At 46.8% G+C, this 20,655-nt stretch overlaps 2 protein-coding genes across 6 annotated transcripts in view; one reads left to right on the top strand and one right to left on the bottom strand.

The window, feature by feature from the left end:
• The window catches only part of LOC116942950 (N-acetylgalactosaminyltransferase 7-like), a 111,102-nt gene extending 96,857 nt beyond the window's left edge, over positions 1–14,245 (top strand). For all 4 annotated transcript variants that reach the window (XM_076067439.1, XM_076067438.1, XM_076067440.1 and 1 more), the window contains 5 exons: positions 6,148–6,270; positions 9,479–9,697; positions 10,551–10,649; positions 11,457–11,588; positions 12,196–14,245. In XM_076067439.1, coding sequence (XP_075923554.1) covers positions 6,148–6,270; positions 9,479–9,697; positions 10,551–10,649; positions 11,457–11,588; positions 12,196–12,330 — 708 coding nt within the window. In that variant the 3' untranslated portion in view covers positions 12,331–14,245. The remainder of the gene's footprint in view (positions 1–6,147; positions 6,271–9,478; positions 9,698–10,550; positions 10,650–11,456; positions 11,589–12,195) is intronic.
• An 88-nt stretch (positions 14,246–14,333) lies between these two features.
• On the bottom strand, positions 14,334–20,630 carry LOC116942951 (high mobility group protein B2-like). 2 transcript variants are annotated; one of them, XM_032955446.2, is made up of 5 exons: positions 20,501–20,630; positions 17,111–17,267; positions 16,846–16,985; positions 16,225–16,399; positions 14,334–15,514 (listed from the first exon to the last, which is right to left on the bottom strand). In XM_032955446.2, the coding sequence occupies exons 2-5, from the start codon at positions 17,258–17,260 to the stop codon at positions 15,395–15,397; spliced, it is 585 nt and encodes a 194-aa protein (XP_032811337.1). In that variant the 5' UTR covers positions 17,261–17,267; positions 20,501–20,630; the 3' UTR covers positions 14,334–15,394. The 2 variants fall into 2 exon arrangements, with proteins under 2 accessions (XP_032811337.1, XP_032811336.1); XM_032955445.2 differs by lacking the exon at positions 20,501–20,630 and adding an exon at positions 20,051–20,214.
• Between the last annotated feature and the right edge of the window lie 25 nt (positions 20,631–20,655).

The following is a 20,655-nucleotide window of genomic DNA, read 5'->3' as shown; positions in this document are numbered from 1 at the left end:
AGTCTTGATGAGGGAATTCTTCTGGGACGGACGGTGGTGGGAATCCGGTTTCAGGTAAGCATCCGTATGGGTAGCTTTCCTGTAGACAAAAAAGGGAGCTTGCCATCTTTTTCGACGTCCATGGTAAATCTGATAGCTGGGTGTATGGAATTGATGTGGTCTAGGAATTGGTTTGTGGACAGATGACAAAAGTGTCATTCATGTACCTCTTCCATAAGGTTGGGCGCAGAGTGGCAGTCTGGATGGCATCAGTCTCAAATTTCTCCATGCAAATGTTGGCTACAACCGGAGATAGGGGGAGCCCATTGGGGTGCCCTCAGTTTGTTTGTAGAAAGTTCCATTCCAAGTGAAATATGTATTGGTTAAGCAATGTCTCACCAGGGGGGGTACCTCAGTGTTTAGTCCTTGATGAACCAAGTCTTCAATGATTGCGATGGTGTCAGGTACAGGAACTTTGGTGAATAAGGAAACTACATCAAAACTGACAAGCAGGTCGTCTGGGGACAGGTAAATACCCGTGATTGTCGATACCAGGTGAGTAGAATTTTGTACCGCAGAGGTGGTTTTTCCAGTGAAAGGCCGCAGGATTTCAGACAGAAAACGAGCCAGTTTGTAGGTGGGGGAGTTGATAGTAGAGACGATGGGACGAAGGGGTGTATCTACTTTATGTATTTTTGGTAAGCTGTATAATCTTGGTGGCCTGGCAGCAGAAGGTTTCAACGAGAACTGTTTGGTTTGATCAATTAATGCGGTTGAATCAGAAATTATTTTGTTGGTTTGTATGACGAGGCTGTTGGCTACGTACGGTGCGAAGGAAGTTCAGCACACGTACGGCGCAATCGCCATATACCTCCCCCACTCCTCAACTCTTAATCGCTCCAAACGAACGAGATCGACATGGAGTGCCCCCCCCCACCACCACCACTCTCACCAGGACGAGCGTTTAGCAGCCATCGATGAAAATGTGCCCACACTCACGCCGGCGCCAAAGTTCCACCGACGCCTCTGTGCCAGCGCAGCAAATGTGTGGGAATAATCCCTGCCTACGAGTCATTGTGAAACGGGGGGAGGGGGGGCGGAGGTGGGGGATGGAAGTTGGGAAGGGGGGGCACGGAGGGGGGCGGTCGCCAGTGGAATCTCACCCGTGCCACCAAGCAGCCGGAGTCTTGCCGTCGCGAGCCACTGTACACAACAACAACAAGAGAGAGATAAATGATGTGGATTAGCCTTTATCGGACCGTGTAATTACCCGCGATTTAAGGGTTTGTCGCACTGGTAATTTTCAATTTATATACAACGCATGTGGCTTACTGGGTTGTCTTCGTGTGACTAATCTGCGCAGAGTCACTTGGCACGAGCCTAGGGAGGGATTCCCGTCGGTCGAGGCACAGAGATGTAGTCAGGGAATGAATGGCCTGACCACGGACGCCAATGCAATGCTCCGTGATTCCATTTGAAATAGAAGATCGCATCTCAAAAGGCACTGGAAAGCCCGAACCCACGCACACTCTCGGCAGCATACGGCAAGTACTGTGCGCAAAAGCACACGTCCGAGTTTTAAGTCTGTGAGCTGCGCCATAGCTTCGGGGGAGCTGCGCGACAGATATCGCTCAGTCCGTCGGAGAGCGGGGGGCGTAGGATGCGGTTTGTTCGCGATACGGTTGGCTCCATTGTCCGGTTCGGGTGGCCGCAGTCGCACCGTGGGTTGTATTTAATTCTCCGCTACTGGGGGTGGTGTGTGGCGGCAGCGACCTGTTGCTGTTCCGACCAACCACAGGCAAGCGGGAAGACATCCAGAACCGTTGGCAACATTTGCCCGAGCTCTGCGGTCCTATATTAGGATGTTCGGTGACTATCGTTCGTGAATGTTCATACATGCCGGAGGAAAGAGGAGTACCCGGAGAAAGCCCACTGGAGCGATGGAGGTAATTAACACTCTCCACCCCCCTTGTAATAAATTGTAACGGCGGAAAAGAAGGTAATTCAATCGCTGCACCGCTATACCCTGGCAAATCAGTAGATGGCAACCTCGCCACACACACACTTGAGGAGAAAGCATTTCATAATTCATCATTTGTGTAATCCACCAACCCTCGCCTCCAAACTTTCTGGATTACAGGCGTGCGCCACCAGCTTTCTGCACAGGCGCAGCCCTGCAATTGCTTCGCTCGGGCCACTGCTGGCGGAAGGCCATTCGCTAGAGGGTGCTCCGGAGTCTGAGGAGTCTGAGCCCTCCCGCCGGGCTCTCTACGTACAGCGCAATTCCTCGTTTGACGCGGCGGATGCGTTCCTGAAAAGTGCCACGTTAAGCGAAAACCGCGTTGAGCGAAAACAATTTCCCCATAAGGAATATTGTAACGATACAGTTTGGCGGCTTTGGCAAAGACACGATGGACGCACGCACAGTGATATGGCGGGACAAAGAACCGAGATGAGGGTACGCTGCCGTGTACTGTCACTCCGCGTACCGTATCATTCCGCGTGCTGTATCATTCCACTCAGCAGCGCTGCTCAAGAAAGTTGTTGGTTGCCATAACGGTGCACGCGTTCCGCGTTGTGCAAAATGCGTTCGCTAATGAACCGCTTTAATAGCGAAGACACGCCGTGTGAACACCACGCGTTCAGCGAGAACACTTAACGGTGTATTTATTTGGCGCACTCGGCTACGGGAGAAGTCTTTGCGATGCCTTGAAGACGTGGCGCCTCCGATTTAGTGCATTTGGCTACGCACGGCACGAAAGAAGTTGAGCGTACATACATACACACACGCATACGTACGCTCATACAGAAGACGTCATTGACTTGTCAAAACGCGGCGTCGCGCAGCTCGTCGGCAAAGTAGCAACTCGGTCACCGGGCGTTTGGTTGTCGAGCGAAACATTGAGAGCGGACCGGTCCGTAGAATAGCCACGATCAAATTAACAGCGGCCGTTATTCGAAACGTTAAACGGTCCCAGTGCGGTGTGTAATCGAGTTCTTGTTAAAAACGAACACGTTATAGATGTATATATATATTAAAAAAAAAATTACGCACGCACACACGAGACCGCAGAGATAGGCAGGGATAATTTAAATCAAATACGGTATTTTCATTTTGAACCGAAAGATATTGACGATTCACTTTGGCTACCAGAAAACGATCAATCGCGATCGATCGGCATGCCCGAGGCGTGCTTTGCTGGAAGACACAGGGCCCAGAAGCCAGGCGTCCCGTCCATTCATTTAAAGTGGCACAAACGTTGACGTTTCAATCCTGGGTTTTGGTCACGTACAGAGGGAAAAAAAGTATTTGATCCCCTGCTGATTTTGTACGTTTGCCCACTGACAAAGAAATGATCAGTCTATAATTTTAATGGTAGGTTTATTTGAACAGTGAGAGACAAAATAACAACAACAAAATCCGTAAAAACGCATGTCAAAAATGTTATAAATTGATTTGCATTTTAATGAGGGAAATAAGTATTTGACCCCTCTGCAAAACATGACTTAGTACTTGGTGGCAAAACCCTTGTTGGCAATCACAGAGGTCAGACGTTTCTTGTAGTTGGCTGCCAGGTTTGCACACATCTCAGGAGGGATTTTGTCCCACTCCTCTTTGCAGATCTTCTCCAAGTCATTAAGGTTTCGAGGCTGACGTTTGGCAACTCGAACCTTCAGCTCCCTCCACGGATTTTCTATGGGATTAAGGTCTGGAGACTGGCTAGGCCACTCCAGGACCTTAATGTGCTTCTTCTTGAGCCACTCCTTTGTTGCCTTGGCCGTGTGTTTTGGGTCATTGTCATGCTGGAATACCCATCCACGACCCATTTTCAATGCCCTGGCTGAGGGAAGGAGGTTCTCACCCAAGATTTGACGGTACATGGCCCCGTCCATCGTCCCTTTGATGCGGTGAAGTTGTCCTGTCCCCTTAGCAGAAAAAACACCCCCAAAGCATAATGTTTCCACCTCCATGTTTGACAGTGGGGATGGTGTTCTTGGGGTCATAGGCAGCATTCCTCCTCCTCAAAACACGACGAGTTGAGTTGATGCCAAAGAGCTCCATTTTGGTCTCATCTGACCACAACACTTTCACCCAGTTGTCCTCTGAATCATTCAGATGTTCATTGGCAAACTTCAGACGGGCATCTATATGTGCTTTCATGAGCAGGGGGACCTTGCAGGCGCTGCAGGATTTCAGTCCTTCACGGCGTAGTGTGTTACCAAATATTTTCTTTGTGACTATGATCCCAGCTGCCTTGAGATCATTGACAAGATCTTCCCGTGTAATTCTGGGCTGATTCCTCACCGTTCTCATGATCATTGCAACTCCACGAGGTGAGATCTTGCATGGAGCCGCAGGCCGAGGGAGATTGACAGTTATTTTGTGTTTCTTCCATTTGCGAATAATCGCACCAACTGTTGTCACCTTCTCACCAAGCTGCTTGGAAATGGTCTTGTAGCCCATTACAGCCTTGTGTAGGTCTACAATCTTGTCCCTGACATCCTTGGAGAGCTCTTTGGTTTTGGCCATGGTGGAGAGTTTGGAATCTGATTGATTGATTGCTTCTGTGGACAGGTGTCTTTTATACAGGTAACAAGCTGAGATTAGGAGCACTCCCTTTAAGAGTGTGCTCCTAATCTCAGCTTGTTACCTGTTTAAAAGACACCTGGGAGCCAGAAATCTTTCTGATTGAGAGGGGGTCAAATACCTATTTCCCTCATTAAAATGCAAATCAATTTATAACATTTTTGACATGCGTTTTTCTGTTTTTTGTTGTTGTTATTACGTCTCTCACTGTTCAAATAAACCCAGCATTAAAATTATAGACTGATCATTTCTTTGTCAGTGGGCAAACGTACAAAATCAGCTGGGGATCAAATATTCGTTTTCCCTCACTGTAAATCCCTGGTTGTATTTCTATGCCGGCTTAGAGAGGCCTTCATCTAGCACAGGGGTCGGCAACCAAAATAAAAAGAGCAGCGATTCGTGTTTGTAATTCAGTGACAAAAACCTCAGTAAAGTATTTCAAGAGCCGCATGGCACTGCGTGGTGAATACGAGACGGTGGTGCTTCATAAATAACGGTCGCGAAGCATACTCTTTGGTTCTATTGGGTAAAGTCACGTAGGTGAAAATAAAATAACAAAAAAAATAACAAAATAAATAAATCTAGAATTGGGTCGCGAAGCAGTTCCTTAAAGAGCCGCATGGCACTGCGTGGTGAATACGAGACGGTGGTGATTCATAAATAATGGTCGCGAAGCAGTTCCTTAAAGAGCCGCATGCGGCTCTGTAGCTGCAGGTTGCAATCCCCTGATCTAGCAGTAGATTGATCATGGCTGATGATGATGATCGAAACCTGGATCCGATCTTAGTATTCGTGGCTGAGGACTCTGTTCCCTGAGCCACCTGGCCAACTCTCCCCAAATCATAATCCTACCACAAATAGGATCTTACTTTCGGGGAGTGATCATTACCGTAATCGCTAAAGGCTTGCGGGCTTTGCCTCGAGGGCCGAAATAGGCAGGCGCAGCAAACGCCAGTGTTGTACTGTACCTCTGTGTTCCCTGCATTCGCCAAAAAGAAACCACGCTGACCAGCATCGTAAAAAGTATTGTCAAACAACTCCCCAAAATTCCAATGCGGTGCGGTTGGGGCCCTGACATCCGGCAGTGGTTTGGCAGAGGTCTTCACATGACAATAGGCAATTACAAGGGGGGGGGGGGGTCGATGGATCATTGCTGGAAGGTGAGAATGAGGGTGGCGATTAAAGTAAACTAAACAATTTTTTTTATCTTACCAGGTAAGACCCACCGAGCTATATATAGCTCTTTTTTAATAAGCGGCCTGGCCACGCATGATAGCTCAACGAAGTGGCTTATCACGTGGAAATTTATAGCAACAGCCAAATACTCTAAAGCGCGTGTTTCTAAACGCGGAGGGAAAAAGCGGAGGACCCGGAGGAAAATCCACACGACCACGGGGAGAACACGCAAACTCCAAATATACAGCCATCGTCAGGCTCGGTGTCGAACCCACGTCCTTCTGTATACCAGGCGAGGTAGTTAACATCTCGCCGCCGCGGTGATTATGTACGGCAGTTGGCAGCTGCGCCGACGGCAGTGACGGTGATGGCGGTGTTGTCGCGGCGTCTCCGTGTCCCCGCAGATCTGGCAGTGCGGAGGAACGCTCCTCTTCGTGCCCTGTTCGCGCGTGGGACACATCTACCGCCTCGAGGGCTGGGCTGGAAACCCTCCACCACCCAGCGTGGGCCCAGCCCCTGCGCTACAGGTAGGGGTCGTTGGCGTAGCGCGCCTGTAGCGAGATGTTAACTAACCTCGCCGAGTATGCAGGAGGTCGTGGGTTCAAACCCAAGGCTGACGCTTGAATATTTGGAGTTTGCGTGTCTCTCCCCGTGGTCGTTTGGATTTTTCTCAGGATCCTCCGGTTTTTCCCTACGCATTTCGAATCGACGTGCGTTAACAGTATTTGGCTGCTATCAATTTCCACGTGACGATAAACCACTTTCAATGAGCTATTATTTGTGGCCAGGTTGCTTCTGATAAAGAGCTGTGTAGCTCGGTGAGCTTTACCTGGTAAAATAAAAGATAGTTAAATAAATTTGAATCTGCTGTTCAGTAAGTTCTCGTTGAACGTGGTAGTAGATGCGTTCCTGAAAATTCACCAACGCGTTAAGCGAAAGCAATTCAGATGTTTCACCACTGTTATTGTTTGTGAGCGGGCATCGGACTCGGGTGCGGAGCAAAGTGCACTAACCACTACGGCCACCGTTCTCGGACAAGATGACACACGCGTGCACGCTCATTCATTGATTAAAGTGCATTTTTAAAATCTGACTTAAAACAAGCAGTGTGGGAGTGACTGAGGAAAGTGCAATTTGCAAATGACAGGAGCCTCCCAATCCTGCAGATAATGGAGGAAGGAAAAAGTGCAGTGTCAGGCAACCACAAATTTATAGACGCTAGGGGCCAAAAATATGCAATAAAGTAGCACTGCTATTCCTGCCGGTAATCTGGTAAAATTAAAGCCGGGGCATCACCGTGTGCATCACTGTGGGTTATGGGGCAAAACTGAAAATAGTCTTGTTCATTGCGACGTTTTGTTCAGCATTGCAAGTTGTGGGGCACATTAAAATGCTTAGATGGGCAGCGCTGGATTAAAGCAGGGGCTTCAAGAGCTTGCAGTCCGAGGGAACAACAAATGCTGAGGGGCCTCCTCAAATATATATTCATGTCCGGCCCAATTTGTTAATCCACTGCTGGATGAAGGCCCTCCCAGACTTTCATGACAACACAATAGCGATTGGCCTCACCCAAACCCGAAATTGTCTAAAATGCAATACTCGAGCCAATGTGATAAGTCCTGCAGGTAACGCGGTCATTACAGCCTTAGCATCCCAATGTGTAATGCTACGGCTTACGTACGCAAACTAATTAAGTTCGTTTTGACTTCGATGTAGCTTTCCAAGTTCTAATGGCACATTCAAAAACCGCAATTGAAAAAGCCGAGGCGAATAGCAACGCAGTGTTGTGGTATTGGGCATGAGTGGTGGTAGAAGAGTCGAGGAAAGTAACTGAACAGCCAAAGAGGGGGCCCCCCAAAAACCATAACAAACTAAACTTTCAACATTACACGTTTCATTTTAGCAGTTAAGGCCCCACTGAGCTATGTACAGTGAGGGAAAAAAGTATTTGATCCCCTGCTGATTTTGTACGTTTGCCCACTGACAAAGAAATGATCAGTCTATAATTTTAATGGTAGGTTTATTTGAACAGTGAGAGACAGAATAACAACAACAATATCCAGAAAAACGCATGTCAAAAATGTTAGAAATTGATTTGCATTTTAATGAGGGAAAAAAGTATTTGACCCCCTCTCAATCAGAAAGATTTCTGACTCCCAGGTATCTTTTATACAGGTAACGAGCTGAGATTAGGAGCACACTCTTAAAGGGAGTGCTCCTAATCTCAGCTTGTTACCTGTATAAAAGACACCTGTCCAGATAAGCAATCAATCAATCAAATTCCAAACTCTCCACCATGACCAAGACCAAAGAGCTCTCCAAGGATGTCAGGGACAAGATTGTAGACCTACACAAGGCTGGAATGGGCTACAAGACCATTGCCAAGCAGCTTGGTGAGAAGGTGACAACAGTTGGTGCGATTATTCGCAAATGGAAGAAACACAAAAGAACTGTCAATCTCCCTCGGCCTGGAGCTCCATGCAAGATCTCACCTCGTGGAGTTGCAATGATCATGAGAACGGTGAGGAATCAGCCCAGAACTACACGGGAGGATCTTGTCAATGATCTCAAGGCAGCTGGGACCATAGTCATTAAGAAAACAATTGGTAACACACTACGCCGTGAAAGACTGAAATCCTGCAGCACCCGCAAGGTCCCCCTGCTCAAGAAAAGACATATACATGCCCGTCTGAAGTTTGCCAATGAACATCTGAATGATTCAGAGGACAACTGGGTGAAAGTGTTGTGGTCAGATGAGACCAAAATGGAGCTCTTTGGCATCAACTCAACTCGCCATGTTTGGAGGAGGAGGAATGCTGTCTATGACCCCAAGAACACCATCCCCACCGTCAAACATGGAGGTGGAAACATGCTTAGGGGGTGTTTTTCTGCTAAGGGGACAGCACAACTTCACCGCATCAAAGGGACGATGGACGGGGCCATGTACCGTCAAATCTTGGGTGAGAACCTCCTTCCCTCGGCCAGGGCATTGAACATGGGTCGTGGATGGGCATTCCAGCATGACAATGACCCAAAACACACGGCCAAGGAAACAAAGGAGTGGCTCAAGAAGAAGCACATTAAGGTCCTGGAGTGGCCTAGCCAGTCTCCAGACCTTAATCCCATAGAAAATCTATGGAGGGAGCTGAAGGTTCGAGTTGCCAAACGTCAGCCTCGAAACCTTAATGACTTGGAGAAAATCTGCAAAGAGGAGTGGGACAAAATCCCTCCTGAGATGTGTGCAAACCTGGTGGCCAACTACAAGAAACGTCTGACCTCTGTGATTGCCAACAAGGGTTTTGCCACCGAGTACTAAGTCATGTTTTGCAGAGGGGTCAAATACTTATTTCCCTCATTAAAATGCAAATCAATTCATACAAATTTTGACATGCGTTTTTCTGGATTTTTGTTGTTGTTATTCTGCCTCTCACTATTCAAATAAACCTACCATTAAAATTATAGACTGATCATTTCTTTGTCAGTGGGCAAACGTACAAAATCAGCAGGGGATCAAATACTTTTTTCCCTCACTCCTTTTCAGAAGCGACTTGGCCACAAATGATAGCCCAACGAAGTGGCTTATTATCACGTGAAAATTCAAATGCTCCGCGGGGAGAGTTGAGAGAGAACATGCAAACTCCAAATAAACAGCAGGTGTCAGGGTCAGGATTAAACCCACGGCCACCCCCTTCAAAATTAATCCGATGCTGGCGATGGGCGGTGTCGTTTTTACAGAACTACGTGCGGGTGGTGGAGGTGTGGTGGGACGACTACCGGGATTACTTCTACGCGAGTCGCCCGGAGACTCAGGCGCTGCCCTACGGAGACGTCTCGGCGCTGCACAGATTCCGGCGTGAGCACAACTGCAAGAGCTTCAGCTGGTTCATGGAGAACATCGCCTACGACGTGCTGCAGTTCTACCCACTGCCGCCCAAGAACGTCGACTGGGGAGAGGTGGGTGCCGCCTTCCCCAAAGATGAAGATCCCCCGTATGGCCTGTAATGGACTGGGGAAAGTGCCCGTTAGTAGCGAGTAGCACCTATGAAGGCCGGCATGGCACATGAAGGGGGTCGGTAGCCAGTACCACGCCCGGCCGCCTTAGTCTCCCCAGTGGCGATGTTTTTAGACACTGCACCGGGTACTCATTTGAGGCTGGGTCGACCTAGGGGGAGGCCCAGGAGCGGTTTCGGATAATCGTCACTGGCGTTGGTCGCGAGCGGGAATCGAACTCGGGTGGCCGGGTCTGTAGTGGAGAGTGCTAACCACTACCGCCGCCGCCGCCACACGTAGACGTTTTCGGGTTGTGCTGCTGCACAGCTCTCCGTGTGATGTCTGGCTGTGCCGCGTGTTGCTGCCGTTTCGCTCTCCGCGTGAGAGGTGCTCCAAGCGCGTGCAGTGGCAACGGATAATTTTACACGGGCAGTTGTGCAAGAATTGTTGGGGCTTAATTTCGTTACGCTTTCCAACAAAGGTTGCATGCGTTCATGCGTTTTGGCTCCGCCCGCCTTTCTGTCCATAACAGGGGAGGCACCACAACTACCATAAAGATGACCCAATGTGAACCAAACCTTCTTATGTTACGTTTCCATTTGAGACTTATTGAAAGCTGACCAAATTGATCAGTGTTTCCCGAAACACTTGGGAGACACAAACGCGACAGTTACAAAATATATATTTATTTATTTTAAACACATTTCCCCGAGCAGTTTACCCGCTTCCATACCACTGATTCAACACTCACAGAGACGAATGGACCTCGGAAAGCACGTGATTTTTGTAAATTCCTCGCGTCTCGTTGACCGTCAAGATCCGTGGCAAGAAGAGCAACTTCTGCATCGACAGCATGGGCCACAACAACGGCGGTCTCGTGGAGCTGGGGCCCTGCCACGGCCTCGGTGGCAACCAGGTGACGCCCGACTTCACCACTCACTCGGTCGATCCCAGCTCCACGTACAAACCCTCTCGTCGCTCCAGCGCAGGCTGACGGGGCTTCAGCACCCGCCTGGGCATGGTCGAGAAAGGGTTTTTCTGAGCGCAGGGCCTCCGCACGACAGGGTCAGCGTGGCTCGGAGAAGGTGGATTTCGCTTAACTGCCCAGTTTGCTGCACACCGCGTATCCCCGTAGCCACCTCCAGCGACCTGTTTGTTGTGCGTGGTGGTCACCCATCTTAAGCACCATCCAGGCTCAACCCTGCATTGCTTCAGAGAAATTCTGAGCTCGGGTCCATTCCGGGTGATTTGGTCACAGGCATAAGACATTATTAATACTACTATTACTACTACCAATACGACTACTACATTAATAATGAATTCCAGCCATTCGGGATCCACCGATGGATGAAAACCTCCCCAGCCATATTGGTCATTGGGGTTTTTGACAATACTTCTCCACGCCGGTCAGTGCAGGTTGGGGAGGGGCAGTGGGGGGAGGGGGGTGGGGGGATGGCGAGGGACAGTACTGTATCTGACATCACTTGCCACCAATGCTAGCCGTGGTCAGGAATCTAACTCAGGTCACCGGGCTCATGGTACTGTGACACCACTCAATCCCAACTCAAAATTTTCGTACCTCTACTTAAGGGAAGAAAAAGTGATTTCACTTTTTCCTGTCAACTCCCACGACCTCCACCTATCTCCCTCTCTAATGCCGCTGTGTTGCTCTCTCTCTCCGTCTCCATCTCTGCCGCCCCCACCGGTGGCTCTCCCCATGAAGCTGTTCCGCCTCAACGACATGAACCAGCTGATGCAGCACGACCAGTGCCTGACGCAGGGCGGCAAGGAGGGCACCGGCGTCACCATCGTGCACTGCGACCGCACCGAGTTCAACGACTGGAGCTTCCGCATGGTGAGACGCGGCGACGGCCCAGCTGTTATCGAGCGCGCCGGCGGTGCAACTGCACCGGATTTTGGGGGGGGGGGGGGTGACATGGGGGGGAGGGGTCCCCCACGTATGCTACTGGGTGGTGCTTTCTGTCATTTGTGGTCATTTTTGGTTCGGATGTCAGTCCACTGCTGGATGAGGGCCTACCCTCACGACCTGTGCCGTCAATGTAGGCTGTACGAATGCAAAAAGGGTGCCACAGTGGCGAGATGTTAACTACCTCGCCTGGTACACAGGAGGTCGTGGGTTCGATCCCGACCCTGATGCCTGCTAAATATTTGGAGTTTGCGTTTAAATATTTGGCTGCTTTCAATTTCCACGTGATAAGCCACTCCTTTGAGATATCATTCCTGATGCGCGGGTTGCTTTTGAAAAAGAGCTGTATAGCTCAGTGGGCCTTACCTGGTACAATAAAAAGTTTATAGCTAATTTTAAATTGAAGACATGATTGCAAAGCTCGTACGAAGAATACACACTCTCAGCAAATGTACCAATTGTTAAAGTTGCCTTCATAACGGCTGCATTAGCAGTTAACGAGTTCACTCGCCGCATGACTTGCTGTGTCGCACAGGGAGAGGGAAGATTTGTCCACAGCCCCTCCGGGAGGTGCCTCGACCGCTCCGAGACGCTGCAGCAGGTGTTCCTGGCACTCTGCAACCCGACCAGCCTGAACCAGCGCTGGGAAATCAACCACATCAAGTTCTGAGAGCACTCGTGAGAGACGAACAAACAAGCCTGCAAAAAAAAGAGATACAAGCGAGCCTCATGACCGACCGAGGAGTTGTGGGCAAGTTGTGACAAGGCAACCGTGCGGAACGCCGGGCTGCACGACGGTGCAGCGGTCGGCTGTACGTCCGAACCGTCACGCACACCGTCACCGCTCCCAGGTGCTGCGACGTCAACGGTGTTCAGGAATTGGAATTCCTGAAGTGAGCAAACGAGCCTCTTTTTTTATATATAAAACAAAAATATTTTGCCCGATGGAAAATGTCACGGAGCTGTTGCACACGGACGCACGAACTCTTACTTATGAAGTCGACAATCTCCACGTCTGCGTCAAGACGAAAGGACGTGTTGCGACCGTGCGAGATGGAATTGACCGTAAAATACAATCACCATTGCACATGTACACGTACAGCCCTTCATCGATCCACTGCTGCATGATGGCCTCCCCATGCCATGTGGGTTATTTGACGACACATGGTACCTACCGACTGCAGGGATGCATTTTACCGAGGATTGTACGTGGTGTCCAATCAAGCTCGCGGATTTTGTGCAGTGTTAAGAACTTCAATAATGCCACACACACCATACCTGAGGAAGACAATGCATGGTGCAGTATTCACTTGAGCAGGAAGATAAAAAAATTTGGTTTCATTTCAGCTTCATTTTCTAGGATCACCAGGGGAAGTCACTATGAATTAACACAAATATGCAAGCTATGCATCATCATTGTACACATTTGGAGAAGACAATAATATATAAAATGTAATACCAAAAAATAGGGTTTTTTATATTCAGTTGCAAATTCGACCGGTGTGAAGATAGTTTTAGAATTATAACTTTAGTAAGATGGACCTTCCAATTCATGACATGGAAACTGCAAACATGTATAAGCATATCACGAATTGCGAAATACAATATATTATAATCACCTCACAAGATCAGATTTTCAGTAAGGAAAACCCGAGTGGCATTTGTTTGGAAGTGCCTGCAAAATGTTTCCAGCCTCGCAAAGACAAACGGGATGCGTACAAAGTTCAAACTGGTCACGGTGGCCACAGTGTTGCTTTAATCAACTGCAAATCAAGTGCGGGCAGCACAATCTTGGCTGGAACAAAAAAAAATCTGCAGTCCAAATAACTATGCTCATCAAACATGCGTGCAAAGCAGTACTTTGAACCAATACTTTTCTTTTTCAAAACGTCAAAAGTTGTCGTTCACGATAACGCCAAGTTTTTGATCAGCACACGAGCTCGAATTATTTACAACTCTCCAGAAAGGTTCAATGGAAACGTGCAACAACTCGACTATAATTTATGTCACATTGTAACGTAGGGCCAATGTCGAGCACCTTTGCTCATTAGGCATGCAACGTCAACAGCTTCCCACAACTTATTGTGAAGACACCGATAACGGTTCAGAGTGAATCGTGAGAATGTGCCAATTTCATGGTACTGTTGTATATGCAAGAACGTGTTGCTATTGTACTTGGGTTGTTAAAGATTTCAATATTTTGCAGGACTTAAAAAATGGTAGTGCCAGATGAAATTGTGTTAATTAAATTTCCTTCGTCTCCCATCAGTAAAACCCATGCAAAGATTTGATAACTTGCGGTTTTCATTCTCGCAACTACATGACCTGAAGTACTATGTTAAGCTGCGCGTGCCTTCTAAAAAAAGGCACATTAAGGTCATGTTCCCCTCGAAGTTACAGCTCTCCAGGTTCTTTAATGTTGGCATACCAAAGCTTTACACAGCATACCTAACCCATCAACCCTTTTCTGCGTTTGGAGAAATAACCATGATTTGCATAAAAGCACACTGAACATTGAGAGTTTGAAATGTCTGTATGTTGCATCATTTGTAAAGTATTTTATCATTAAAAGTAAATTTCCTTGATGCTGTCCAAATGATCACATTCATGCTGCACCTTAAATACCTATCACCACCGTTACAACACCACCACAAGCAAAGAGGATGGACAATGTTGTAAAAAAAGACCATTTTATTGTTGCTTAAAAGTTACAGAATTTTACCAAGTCCAACAGACAAGATAAATGGACAACTTTCATCAGAATATATGTGAAACAAATTCACCCTACAAGGTTAATATTCAAAGCAGACAAAAACCCCAGGCTAAAAAAATGTATTACAAGCCACAAAGTAACAAAAGCAGACTGTACATAGTGGGAAGGTAATTTTTTTTCTCTTTTTCAAAGTGGCAATTTCTCAATACAGATTATGCTTTTGTAGTCTCAAACCTAGGTAAAAAAAAATCAAAAGCAGGTCTCAATCTAACCAAGTCTACACTCTGCCACATACAAATATTAAATTTTCCTTTCAACCAAGCAGTACTCTTCTTTCAAATGGGCAAAACGTTATCATAATTGGCCAATATGAAAGTAATTTCAGAGTTATCCTACATCAACTTGACATTAAGTGTCCCACTCGAAAGTAATGCATCACCAATTCTTAACCAAATGCAAATAAAGTGTTATAAGATACACTCGCACAAGTATTTCATTACTACATTTCAGTTGTCATTCATCTGTAGTTCTTGGTCAACAAGGTCGTGAGGTTACATCTTAGTTCAATTAAACCAACACCAAATCTATTTGAAGAAATATGGAGCGGGCCTTGAGTTGACTGTACAGACATTGAATTTACACAATTATAAAGGAGGTTTAAGAAGTATTTGTTAATTCAATAAACATCCCTGTCCTATCAAACCAAACTGAGTTTCCTATTTTGCTCCAAATATCCAACAGTTTAATGCTCTCAAATGCAGCACAGTAGTGCCCATTAACCAACACCAAAGCCCTTGAACTATTACATCAATTATGTCAAAGCTGGGATTCTGCCACGGGCAAATGTAATAGACTTCACATTTTATTTTTACGTTGTGGGATAACGGACCCCCCCATCCCCCCAAACTGAATAAATTCCCTCCAAACCTCCTTAAAAAAAACTATCAATGTAAGCGCCTGCCAGCGAAGCCTTTATACATCCCTACACCGAGGATGTTTTACTCCTTTTGCTGCTGTCAGCCTACTCGTCATCATCCTCATCGTCATCATCTTCCTCCTCCTCATCTTCCTCATCATCATCTTCCTCGGGTGCAGCCTTGGAGGGTGCAGCCTTGCCCTTCCCGCGGTACGCCGCCACGTCCTGAGAAACAGAACACTCGCGCTTACAGGACGGAACATGGACAAGACACATGGCACCACAAGCAAGCGTGCAATCGTGCCACGTAAATAAAATAATCGTGGACCATTTTAAATGCCACGCGACTGATTTGTTACTCATCTCACCTTTATTAGCAACATAACCGAGCTCTGAATGAATGTGTTTTAAGGCTCATGAGAAGCAAATAGCATGCATGCACTGATTAATGCATTCATTTGGGAGATGTGCCTAAAAGATTTGTCAACATTTAATGTATTTACTTCCCTGTAGGAATGCTAAATGTTCAAGCAAATTTAGAAAATACAAATTGGTTCCTGTTTCAATACATAAACTCACCATTTATATTACGACTAGACGCTATTGTCGCCCCCTTTAGATAAGAGATCCATTGTGCTCTCACTTGTCCAACTGAAGTAAACTTCAAAATGACAGCTGCTTTGCCAACTGGCACACTTTAGCTGCCCAACAAGTGTGCATTTCCAGATACACCGCACATACTGCAGGACTTTACCAATACTCCAAGGTGTGGAATAAACACATCTGTAATTTGGGACTAAAACTGCATGCAAGAATTGTTTTTTTTAAGTATCACACTTGCTATCAATTTCATTAGGTTATTTTAAATGGCCTTCAGCTCCCCACACATTTCCACTGCAACAAACAACTCGCTATCATTTCATTAGAAACCTCACCTTCTCATACTTCTCCTTCAGCTTGGCAGCCTTCTTCTCATACGGAGATTTAGTCTCGGGCGTGAGGAGTCCCCACATCTCTCCCAGCCGTTTGGCAATCTCACCGATGCCCAGGCCGGGGTGATCTGCCTTCACCTTGGGCCGGTGCTCCGAGCAGAACACAAAAAATGCAGATCTGTGCACAAACACGGCAATCGGGCCACCATGTGTTAGACCAACCACTCACCTGGCAAACTTGGACCAATCTTTTCCGTCGACCACATCCGCTTTAAAAGCTACGACGATTTCACAAGCCAATTACTAACACATACAAGGTTTCTAGACAGCCTCAACATAATACGCTTTCACTGCCACGGATTAAATTGCACAGCACAATAGCACTCACTTTGTACGCAATCACATTAGTGTCTTTGTGGGTTGTGTGAAATAGCAATTCTTAAGACTTGCTATGAGAAGTAGATGCAACGAAGTACACACAAAGCCCTTTCGTAAATCCACTGCTTAACGAGGGGCCACAGCGCAGTGGAAGGTAATGGGAAAAAAAAATTAACATTTAAAAACCACAGTGACAAGGCCACTTTCTCGGCAAAACACCACAAAACAGGATGCCGCAGGACTTACGGGGGCCTCTTGGGTGCATTAGGGTCCTTCGTCTTCCTCTTGCCCTTAGGCGGAACGTAATTTTTCATCTCCCGGTCAAAACGTGCCTTGTCAGCCTTAGCCATTTCCTCAAAACGCGCCTTCTCCTTTGGAGACATCGTCTGCAAGGCAAAATAATAAGAGATCCATGTTCGTCAACGAACTCCACTTACAGGCGACCAAAGTATAGATAGTTGCCAAAAAAGAGTGGGGAATTATGTCAAAAGGGCATCACGAGCGTCTTTACCTTCCAGCGCTCGGAGCATTTCTTCGAAAACTCGGCAAAGTTTACAGATGCCTCCGGATGTTTCTTCTTGTGTTCCTCGCGACAAGTCTGCACGAAGTATGCATAGGAAGACATCTTCCCACGCGGTTTTCCTGGCTCTCCTTTACCCATTTTGTCACTAGAACACAAAACATGTCAACAGTCACTATAGACCACTACACACTTTCTCACAACACATTTATGGCAATTAATGCGTTTGACAAGTAAAAATGTCCATGCTGGTTTTATGTGCGACGCAAATGACAACGGAATTGGCACCGAGACGCAACCAATTTGTAATAAAAGGCGGGATTCTTTAGGTTCCACTTGCTAGTCGCCACATTCTCAACATCAGTCGAGTGGGAGGTGTAAAGGCAGAGCCACGACTTTCAACTTCTTCAATGTGTCTTGTGAATGAATACCCACAAGTATATACGTTAAGTTCCCAAAAAATGAATAGCTGCATTGCTGTCGAAATAACTGAGCCGTCTCCATTCCGTCCAAAACTATTTTGATGCAATCAATATATAATCCTATTAACAGTTATGTCTGCATTACTTTCACATTCCCCACTCTTTTTTTCGGATTCCTCATGATGCAGATGCACATCTATGTAGAAGACATTTAGCTAATTGATTTGCCTTTTAGCTAAACGTGGCCTTTTTTTATTAATCCCATTTAACACGACAAATCGTTTGGATGCCATATATCACTAATCGGCCACCTTGACATCTCAGAATGTCTTACCTGGGCGTTACATCAGCGCACACGTCCAAAATCCGCAATGTTGAATGACACGATACTGCATTACCCGTATAAACCATGCTAAGACCGTATTCACCAATTAGCACGGCAGTCACACAACATCGTGACATGAGATCCAAGGCAACTAGACTAATTTACCACCTTTTTTATAATCAATCTACAGTCGCATTAGTACACAGCACACACCCAGAGAATAACGCGAAAAACTGTAAGGGGGCAATTTTGACGGACATGCAGAGTCTGCTTTTGTACTGTACCCTAGAACAACACCAGTTTACCATCATGCGTGCAGATTTTACATTGTCCATGGCCAGCCACTGCTCAACACGCACGCCTATTTCTGTATTTATTACCAAATTACAATTTTGTGGGTTAGGAGTTTCACATTCCCAGAGCGTGACTATGTCATAGCCATATTCAATTAATTACCAGTGGCGAAACAAGTACTGGAGGCAATACTAGTTACTATGTTAATTATAATCTTAAACCAGCAAATTTAAATGACTGATAAAAAAAATATCCTCATTCACCAGTGCATATTAACAATAAACAGGAGCGTGCTACTTATCTCGGTTTACAATAAAGGCGCAAATCGCTCATGCCATTACGTGAAAGAGGACAGGGCATATATACACTTTTTTTCAATCCTACCTAATTAAGGCCAATTCAATGCAACACTAATTTCGACAGAATTTATGACGGGCTTGCAAATTAAAGATAAAATGCGAAAGCGACATTTGAATGCCTGCGTCATCATACAACAGGCTATAATCGTCTACTAAAACCCAGTAGAATTTACACATCCCTTAATAAATCGTTTAAGGAAACATCAAATGTGGCGTCCTCGTTAATTAAATACGCGCGTGCTCCACAGCAAGACTAAATATAAAATTTCGGTTGAGATGCAAAATGCAGCATTACCAAAACAATTGTTTTTGTTTACAGATGCGTTCATCAAAATGGAAACATCTACCAGAGGCGTTAATAATGCGGGGGGAAAGGGAAACGAAAAAAAAATCAATGAATGAATGGAAGCCATCGCCTGCAATGGCGATGGTGGCCAACCACCACCACTACAGCTAACAATAGGCAACAACCACGCTGCCCTGCCAGGGGCGGATTTCAAAGGAACAACACGAATCTAGGGGCGGATTTCAAAGGAACAACACGAATCTTTGGTCCTAAAACAACAACCCCCCCCTCCTCTCCCCATTTAAGGGAACCTTAAAAACAGCATAAGGCAAAAATTCGTATAATAAACACAATATACGCCACGGGATAACCTCGCTCAACTTTGTCCGGGGTCATGTGCGGGGTTCTAATCATTCCCGCCATCCGCGTTGAATTCGTTTGTTTATATATTGTCAAAAACATTACACAAAGAATGTAGGTTTAAAACACGCAGCAATTTCACATCTCGCTATTTCAAAGCGCATATATTTAAATGGTTACACTTAAATATAAATGCATTAATACAACTAGTGTTTTAAAATAAACATACAATATTTAAAAACATAAGCTTCACAAATGTTCAATAATACTTCAACAACGTGAAAGTTCTAAGTAAAACCATATTTTCGATTCTAAAACGTTTTCTCACAAAAGTTACCACTGCAACGCAACAACGCATGCCACAGCAAAAACAAATTGTAATTGAACAGATGCCACCTTTCAAACAGAGGCGAAATAAAAACCACGCCATTAAAACACTCGGGGGAAAAACCTGCAAAGATTCAAAGACCAAGTATATAACTGCAAATAAAGAAAATAACGATAGAGGCTCCACATTTTGAGTAAAACATTTAAAATTTTATAAACGAGACCATTTAAATGCGTGCACCGTAGACTCCATCTTTAGCGGCCGTCGGGCCCCCACAAAGGTTTAGAACCATCCACTTACAGCTCCCAAAAAACGCCATCACATCCAAGGAGAACAGCGACTTAAGCGACGAATAGCTCCCCCGATTTTTTCCCCTACGATTTTTAGCCCGTCAAGCGAGGAGAAACCCGCGGTAATTTAACAAAAGAACCTCAAAATTAAGATAATAAGAAACGCGCGCCTTCCCAAAATGGCCGAGCGCCTTCTTCACACACTGCACAGCCGAGGGGTTACGGAGTTACTCCTCGCGCAATCGCGCCTCGAGGGCTCATTCCTACCATGGCACCGCGCTCAAAAGCCGAGCCATCGTGCGCGGTACATTCCAACGCGAGGGCCGCCGTCAATCCGGGGCCGGTTCGCCGTCGCGAAACCCGAGAAAAGCGCGCGGGAACGCGGCGAAGAAGGGGGCGAACGCGACCGCGCAGACCGTCGCCGCCATCTTACGCCGCCCGCAGTGGCAACGGACCGGGGGGGGAAGCGCAAGCCGCCCCGCGTTGATTTGCGAGCGAGAGAAAAAAGGAGAGACGGCCGATCACGGCATTCTCGCTCGCCCGCCGACACGCGGCTAAATTCAGCGTACGAAGTTAAACGAACGACGGAGTAAACGAAAGAGAACGGCGGGGCGCGACAGCCTATATCGATATAAAAAATTACAAAAAAAACCCACCTTGTACCCCCCCTCCCCCTCACACCACCCCGTAACTAAACCGCGGCCACACTCGACTCACCCGCCACTTGGGTTCGCTTAACGCTGGCGCGGTACCGTGCAACGGCGGAGGCAATGGCAGCTCGCGGCGCTCAACGAAGGCGCAATAAGCGACGATGGAGCGCGCTCCCATTGGCTCGCGAAGCCGCCGCCGCGCCCCCATTGGCTCGCGCGCGC

This window comes from Petromyzon marinus, chromosome 16 (assembly GCF_048934315.1).
Source record: "Petromyzon marinus isolate PM22_M1 ecotype Great Lakes invasive population chromosome 16, UKy_Petmar_22M1.pri1.0, whole genome shotgun sequence".
Classification (NCBI taxonomy): Eukaryota; Metazoa; Chordata; class Hyperoartia; order Petromyzontiformes; family Petromyzontidae; genus Petromyzon; species Petromyzon marinus.
The sequence above is the reverse complement of the archived record's forward strand: the minus strand, read 5'-3'. Positions and strand labels throughout refer to the sequence as shown.